Source organism: Salvelinus namaycush, chromosome 34, assembly GCF_016432855.1.
Source record: "Salvelinus namaycush isolate Seneca chromosome 34, SaNama_1.0, whole genome shotgun sequence".
NCBI classification, from domain to species: Eukaryota; Metazoa; Chordata; class Actinopteri; order Salmoniformes; family Salmonidae; genus Salvelinus; species Salvelinus namaycush.
In genome coordinates, this window is record NC_052340.1 from 3534914 (window position 1) to 3543703 (window position 8790).

The 8790-nt window shown below is 40.3% G+C and overlaps 1 protein-coding gene across 1 annotated transcript; it reads left to right on the forward strand.

Annotated features, from left to right (window-relative positions):
- The first annotated feature begins 200 nt into the window (after positions 1-200).
- LOC120028301 (neurogranin-like) lies at positions 201-4968 on the forward strand. The gene is made up of 3 exons (XM_038973500.1): positions 201-215; positions 2138-2351; positions 4913-4968. The coding sequence occupies exons 1-3, from the start codon at positions 201-203 to the stop codon at positions 4966-4968; spliced, it is 285 nt and encodes a 94-aa protein (XP_038829428.1).
- The last annotated feature ends 3822 nt before the right edge of the window (positions 4969-8790 follow it).

The following is an 8790-nucleotide window of genomic DNA, read 5'->3' on the forward strand; positions in this document are numbered from 1 at the left end:
CACTCACTCTTTCTCTCTCCCACCCTCTCTCTCACACACTCTATGCAAGCGTATACTAGTGAGCATAAAGTGTCTGTTAGCGGGAACGAGACGTCTCTAGTGGATACACGAGAGAAATCTTTCTCGGTCAACACTGAGTACAGGCAAAAGGCATTTTAGGTCAGTTCATCCGAAGACTGTCATCGCTCAGATTGCTCATCATGGACTGCCACATTGTGAGTACATGCTTGAAATTAATTGTATTTTGTAAGATATTGAACTTATATCTAACAAGTAACAATATTCCTTTGTTACAGCTTTTTAACAGAATTACAGAGTTGTTATATCATTCTAATTGGGTAATGGATTTATTAAAAGGCTTTTATATATGTGTTGACAGAGATTTATATTTTAGTAACCCTCAGAAAAGAATTTGGTTCCTTGTTATGGTCTTTTGGCTTGCTTGTTTCATTAAGACTCCGACTATCAGCCCTGGAAACTCCAGCTGTCTGATCTACCAGGTGTCCACAGCACCTTGCTTCAGCTTTCTTCACAAAGCGACTTTCTGCCAAATTGGTCCAATATTATTTGCATATGGATTAGATGAAATGCTTTAAATTGATACTTAATGAATATCTATGGTAGAATGATATTGATAGCCATGATGAGTATACGTTGTTTAAAAGTATGAGTAGGCTGTTAAAAGTATGAGTATGTTTATTTTTGTTCATTGATTGCAAGTCATTTGAGCTTATTGAGATGATTTAGAGCCTACTGTAGATTAACCCCTTGAAGAGTTAGAAAAACCTCACTCCGGAATGAAAAACACTCCTGTCTTTCTGCTGCTGTAAGATATGCGAATGTTGGCATCCTTTTGAGTTTTGTCTCAATCTCTTCATTCAAAGACTCAATCCATGGACACTTTTACTGACAGTTGTGGCTGCTTTGCGTGATGTATTGTTGTCTCTACCTTCTTGCCCTTTGTGCTGTTGTCTGTGCCCAATAATGTTTGTACCATGTTTTGTGCTGCTCCCATGTTGTGTTGCTACCATGCCGATGTCATGTTGTGTTACTTCCATGCTATGTTGTTGTCTTAGGTCTCTCTTTATGTAGTGTTGTGTTGTCTCTCTTGTCGTGATGTGTGTTTTGTCCTATATTTATATATTTTTGTTTTTAATCCCAGGCCCCCGTCCCCACAGGAGGCCTTTTGCCTTTTGGTAGGCCGTCATTGTAAACAAGAATTTGTTGACTAGCCTAGTTAAATAAAGGTTAAGGAAATAAATAAATAAAAATCAGCCGTTAAAGCTAAGCTAATGAATGCTAGCTTTAATGCTATCTGTAATAGTGGGTGGTCACACTCCCACACTAAGGGGTTTCACTGAGGACACTCAAATGCATCTCCATACAGTGCAGTGGGCTTTCTTTGTGTCGCCTATGCACCAAATTGTTAAGAGGGGATGAGCAACTGGTGGGATGCAGCGGACGTGTTTGGATGATTGCTGACAACTATGTCACGGTTCTGTAACCACTTGTGAATAAAGAGATTTCTACCTCACCCACCTATCCACCACTCACCAACCCAGTTTTTTGTATTCTGCCAGTAATAAGCTACATGGTATACAATGGCACTGTCTTTGTGTCGTGAGAGTGTCAGAGAGAGAGAGTCTGAGAGATCTAAAGTTTGAATTCCCTTTATGTTCTTCTCACTCTTGATGGACAGTCTGGCTGACTGTCAACTTTTGAAATCGGGAATCGCAGAGGAACAGAGAGACATATTTATTTTCTGTGCATGGTGTTGAGTGTCAGGTTAAGCCGTTTGGAAACATTGTTTACATAGCAGTTACCCCGTTCCAGCTTAGCAATGGCAGAAGTTCAGGCAATAGGTGTGAGAGAAAAAACTCCAGGAAGATGGAGCTTCTGTTGTAGACTCTAAAGCCCTTGGACCCTTTAGGACCCTGAGGATGCAATAGATGAGGATATTTCACGATCATTGACAACCACAGACAGCCTGATATCCACTGGTGTTGTTCTCAGGTGGATTTAGACATTTTTGGTCCCAAGGCAGAGGTTAATCTGGGGCTCCTCCTCATGCGACATTACCTCAACCAAGCCCCCTCCTTAATCACCTAATTTCTCAGATATACTTGTCCTCCTATAGGAAGAATGCAGCCAACCCCAGGAGGAGGAGGACATCATGGACATACCTCTGGACGACCCCGAGGCCAACAAGGCAGCTGCCAAGATCCAGGCTGGCTTCCGTGGTCACATGACCAGGAAGAAGATTAAGCCTGCTGACAAGCCTGAGGGGGAGGAGGAGGAGGAGGAGGTGAGCAGCAGTGGTGAGGCCCTCAACGGCAACCAGGGGGGGACAGGTCAGTAACTCCAGTGTCCCCTGACACCCAAACAGACACACACGTAGACCCAAACCGGTTTAGACTGGTATTGGCCTTGATATCCCCCCAGGACTAATCTGGTGTAGACCTATGTCATCAGTAACAGCTCTGCACAAATTATTGCTGTCTATTTTCAGCTAATAACTTTCACTTTGGTCATTGGCTGACAAAACCAATTATGGATCTGATGCTTGTGTCCCTGACGTCCTCTACGTCTTGTACATCCAGCTTTGCACACCAATAACAAAGTAACAGGATGACCATTTTGTGTCCATAACAATATGACCTGCATTCATCGATCTGTTTTCAACATCAAATGCATACATTGTATGCATAATGCAAGGGTCGTATGAAGGAACACCATTTTAACACAGCTTGAAAGCAATTTAAAAGCCATGCATTATTAACTGGGTCTGTTAAAGGCCCCTAATGAGTTATTTCAGTGTGAGTGATGTGACACACTCCATCCAGTTCTTTAATTACTCTATAAAGGCTGCAGTGCCTGATTGAAACCTACAATTAATGTCTTTATGAAGTGATTATTAATGAATACTCCATTAGTTATATTGTCAAATAGATGGATGCATTCTAATGAGAAATGTTGATCACAACTCAAACGTCTGAGATGGTGTCAGTGCCTATCTAGATGTTCTGAGATAGAATATATTTGAACACTATCTAATCAACACCTTTTGTGGTGAAAATATATTTAGGGCAAAACTGTACAGTTTGCACAAATAAATGTTGAAAGTGGTTTGTCACAATATTTTCAGAGTTGAGCTCCAGTACATGTTTTGTCCGTTTGTGTCTAAACATATCAGCTACTGAAATGTGAGTTTTTTGGTGGGTGACTGAAGCCTCGAGAATACTTCCAGGAATCAGAAAGTGTACGTTGCAGCTTATTTCACAAGTTCTGATTCCGGGGGCAGAGCATACAACATTAGTGTGTTACCCATCCGAAAAACAGAATGCATTTGACCTGCTTGTTGTCATACAGCAACAGCACATATTATGCAAACAGGCAACCACCACCACTTCACTGGTTCCTCTTTTGTTTAATAAAAAATGGGACAAGACATTGTGTGGAGTTTACAGTGTTTATTGTCAGTTCTATTTGTTGGTGTTCATTCTTGTATTGAGTGTGTGAAAAAATGGGACAGGGGTTAGAATTAGGGATGCACCAATATAACATTTTTGGCCGATATCCAATATTTTCCTTGCCAAAAAAAACGATACCGATAACCAATATTTAACATTTTTACGGCCTTTTAAGCATTCTAGTACAGTTAAATAGTTGAAACACACATACTGACCAAAAAGTTATTTTGTTGGCATTTACGTAGGAGTGTTCATGTTTCAAACATGTTCTCAAATGCCATTAAAATGGCAGCAGCGGTATGAGAATCAGCACATTCTTGAGCATGCAATACAGCTTTCCTCAGTACGAAATCCTCGTCGACCCACTATGCTGTCAGACTCATAATGCTCATGGGGCTGACATCGCTGGTCCAAATGTCAGTCGTGATGGATGTGAGTTTCAACAATACTGTGTAACTCCGGTAGGGCAACATCTGAAAAATAGCGCCAACTTGGTAGTGTGTACCAGTGCTCGACCAGTCGACGAAAGCCAACATCATCCACGACAGAGAACAGCTGATTGTCATGGGCAATTAATTCCATTATCTTGGCGTTAAGATATGTTCTTACTCTTTCAAATGACTGCTCGACTTGCTGACTGCTCAATCCACACAGCAGACATTGTGGGCTAGGTTAGGAATGCTGTGTTGCACGTGTAGCTCTATATTTTTTGTGGCGTCATTACGTCATCTACCTACGTTATATAGGTATGCACGTCAGCTTTGACGTCGGTTTTGGCATTTTTAGCTAATATCAGCCGATTACGATATGCTTACCGATATATTGTGCATCCCTTGTTAGAATATGTTCCAGGTCAGGTTGTTTCACCTCTACAGTACTTGAATCGGGTTTAGCCCCAACCTTGAGAAATACCAAGAAACGACTTTCCAATTTAAGCCTTCTCTGAGCCTCACCAACCCCCAACCCAGTTCTTGGTTGCCAAGCATTTTTATATAGCATTGTTATTTTTAACACCAGGTGCCTTATACCTCTGAGACACACAAGAATTAATGTTCCTTGTCATAGAGGCATCAGCCCGCTAAATCTCCCCCTCCTGGAGTAGACTCTGCTTTTCACTTGGGCTGTTGGCAACACTTCCAATGAATGCAGTCTTTATAATGCATTATAAACTCATTTATTACACCAAATGTTCACAATGCATTCATCATAAGGAGGGTATTTATAGGACGTTTTTCACCGGGATTAATAAAAACCAATCAAGCCGTTACAGTATGTTTTCAGTACTATCATGCTTATCACAACCTTTCGTGACAAATCTCAATCGTGCGAGTGTCATTGTGCTGTCGGGGGTCAACATCACTATGGAGTGTGAGCGTGTAATGGCAACGTGAATTCGTCATTCCGTCTGCAGTGCTAAAATCTGCTTCTTCGTCTGTTTTTAGAGTCAGGAGGCTCAGACGGAGTAGAGAGAGATGACACATCTGTGCCGGAACAGTGAAGCCTCTGACCTCGATGAAGAGAAGAAGAAGAAGAAGAAGAAGCATGGCTGTGGCTGTACCTACACAAAATAGCAGTGTATAATCCAGATTTTTGGGAAGCATCGTTTAATTTGTGAACTCTTTAACACTTTCCTGCTTCCAGCCCCAATTTGTGTGAGTGGTCTTTGACCCAAATGTGCATCTCTCACTGCATGTACTTGTGAAACTTCTGGTAGTATGCTAGTCTAGAAGAAGCTGATAATATGTGTTTTCCCCTTGCTAAACAGGGCTAATTTGAGTTGAATATAAAGGTTGTGTACAATTATGCGTTATGAATGCACTTCGACCGCTGGAATGCTTGTTTCTGCGTTGTTTCAAGTGCTTGTATAATTACTATTTCATTATTTTTGGCGTACACAATATCGCTAAAAGGGAGGAAGAGACCCTTCGTGGTTATTGTAAGGCATATTATTTAAGTTAATGATGTATTTATTGATATCTAGATTTGCAGTCTTTAAGTGTCGTGCACCATAATAAATAATTTAATCACTTTCACGTATTGGTCAGCATTACCATTTTCTCCAAATCAGATCTTCCAACACAGTAAGCATGCAGTACAATGTACTATAGTTTATTTGCAGATAGTAGTGATCATGTACAGTTTTATCCTTAGAGAAATGGAGTCATATCATCTGCTCCTACAGTATGTTTATGGGTACAGAATTTGTGTTTCATATAAAATGCTGACCTAAATCTGGTGTATGGTATTATCATCGGTTTGGAACCTAAATTATATTTCAATCATTTCGTTCTGAACAGAACAATCATTTTCTTCTCTTTCTGTTCTAATGTTCCGACCTGCAAGATGAAGTTCTGAACTGGTTCTTACCCCCAAAAAGTACCAGTTTATGTCGTTCATTTCTGTTCCTTTTTAAACCTCTGAAATCATTATTATTTTTTTTTTTACATTATCTTGACATTAAATTACTTCACCAATCTGTGAGGATAAAGCAGCTTGCTATGGAGCGGGTAAGCTATAGTTGTTTTAGCCTAGACAGCCAATAGTGCTCTATCTGCTGCCTACATGCTGACCACACCACTCGTGTCACGTGCGCGAGCGTTATAAAATAAATGTACAAATACATGTTATTCCATCATTGCACCCACACTGCTCAAGAGCGTCAACGAGCATCTGCGTAGCCAGTCGCTAAAAAATAACTTGGTTCTATTTGTTACACTTGACACGCTGCAAGTCCCACCTCTCCCATCTCCTCATTGGTTTTTAGGAGCATATATCCATGTGGGTGATTGAAAGATGAACTGAGGTCCACACTCCAGTCCAGTTGGTAGTGGTAATGTACCTTAAAGTTGGTTGCCAACCGCCATATAAAGTCCAAAGAAGAAGAAGAAGCCTGAAGGAAGAGAGATTACTAGAAACAAACTCAGTTTACTCTTTTATCTGTGGATTAATTGTCGGAGTAGAGGACCTTGTGCATTTCAGGTAAAATAACAACCTAATGTTTAAATCCAAGGACAAATTAGCTAGCAACAGCAAGTTAACTAGCTAAAGTGCCAATTCATGTTTAATGTTTTTTGACCTGTCCCCAAATGAATATAGGTTTCTATGGAGGAACGTTGAATGTCTTTGAACGTCCGAGAGTTGGCTTAAAGTTGGACCAAAGCTAACTAGTTAACATAAACTCACCCCGTTCCGTACAAATGTGCGCAACCGCGACATGCTATTACATGCTATTGACATTACAGTTGATCTGGAAGTATTACGTTTTTGGGGCGCTAAAATAAGGTCAATTGTACGGACCAAGGCGATGTACAAAAGTGAGTGAGTTTACGTTATCTAGCAAGCTTGTGTGGGCAGAGCGGCACCAGAATTAAAAACACGTCTTACCTTTTTGTAGTTAATAAGTCCAATGTGAAACGTGATAACTATAGCATCTGTAACTAGCATTAAAAAAATGAATCCATTCTTCTCTTAATGAAAAATCTCCCTAATTCCTGAATCACACTTGTAACGTCAGTAGGCTACAGTAGACTAAGCCTCGTAGGGAGAGGGGCCGGTAGATTTTCAGCTGTCAGGCAGACAATGGAATATGTTTCTGAGTGACAGAGTAAGGGCATAGGCACCTTGTTGCATTATTTGTGGTACTGATGAAAATGCCTGGAACGCAAAATAACGTTATCAAAGGGTTCCCATGCTTTTAATTACAGTTCTCTTCCAGAACAGTATAGATCACATTCGTTCCGTTTCTGATTCTGTTCCTCTAAAAAATGTAGTTATTTTCCAGTTTTCGCTTTTGTTCCCCGAACCAGTTCCAACCCCTGATTATCATCATGCTTCATGAACTGATTTAATGAAATCATTGTAAAGGAATAACAGTTGTGAATCAATAAATCCATATAAAGTGTTTGTGTAGGACATCATTTTCAGCTGTTCAGAGCACCATATGTAATTCATGAGTAATGGTCTTGAACCTGACCCTTAGATGAGTAATTTATAGGTAGAAGCCGTGATTAACACTTAACCTGCAAAGTACTGTATCCAAGGTTATTGAACTAGGGTTATGGAATGAATCAATAACGACAGCAGCGTCTTCAAGCTCTATCAATATGATTACAAACATGATCACACTGACTACAGAACATGATCTATCACCAAATACTGAATGGTGTTTCATAGAATGCATCAACCCTATTTTTAAAGGGAAAGTTCAGGATTTTACAACTTGATGTTCCTCACCCTGAAAGTAGTCTAAAAACTGTCATCTGAATTTCCCCTTTAAGAGAGAAATGGATTCCAAAAGTAATGTAGGGAATGCAATCTCAAGACAGAACAGTTTTTTTCCACTCAAACAGTTTTATTTTTTCACTCAACTGTAATGCAGCATAAGCTCAGCTGTTAATTGAAAAGTCTTCCCACCACCTATGAAGCTGAAACAAATGGTGACTGATCTTCTGTGTAAAGCTGCCTCTGTAGGGGAACATCAGGAATAACTCACATCACATGACAAGTAGTAGACTTGATTTATTTGTTTTGTTCGGTTGCACATACTGGTTTGATGAGTGATGGTTGGAACAGAATCGAATATTTCCCCAGTTTCCATTCATGTTACAGCTTTGAATATAATACATGGGATTTTTCTCTGAAAAACATTTTCATTGTTTCTCACATCTCAACAGGTGCATCACTGATGCCAAATATCTTATCATCTTACAAATAATAGTAATAATTAATAATAATAATTTATGCGATTTTTATAGTGCTCTTCATAATAATGTCAATGATGTCCAATCTCAGCGATGTCCTTTCCAGTGAATCTGTATGGATACTCCTTTAGTCGAAAACATGACATTCATAGTCAGTGTTGTTTGATTGGCTTAGGTGCTCTTTCTGTTGCCTTTTCTCGCCATATGAGAAAAGAGCAGGGTTGAGATATGGAAGGAGGAAGCATAAGACTCACTGACAGCTCACCCACGCTCACTCCCACACACATCTGAGCTCAGCCCGGCCACACAGAGGCACTGAAGGAATCTCTCTCCCCCTCTGAATGGGTTCTGTCACCAGCTGCTGACTGATAAGGCATTAAAGAGACATTCTACTGATTTTCCATGGCAACACAGCCACAGAAGACGGCACTAGTTTCTCAACTTGACACAGCTCCACACCACTTCTCCCTGTGGTTCCCACAGGTATCCAGAAACCTCCAAACATAGCACTTCGGCAGCAGGGAACTGTAAATTAAGAGTTTGATGGATAGCTTAGTCCAAAACAGTTCAAACTCTCTTAGTTATGTTGTGTATTTCACCATGGAAAGAGTACCAGCATC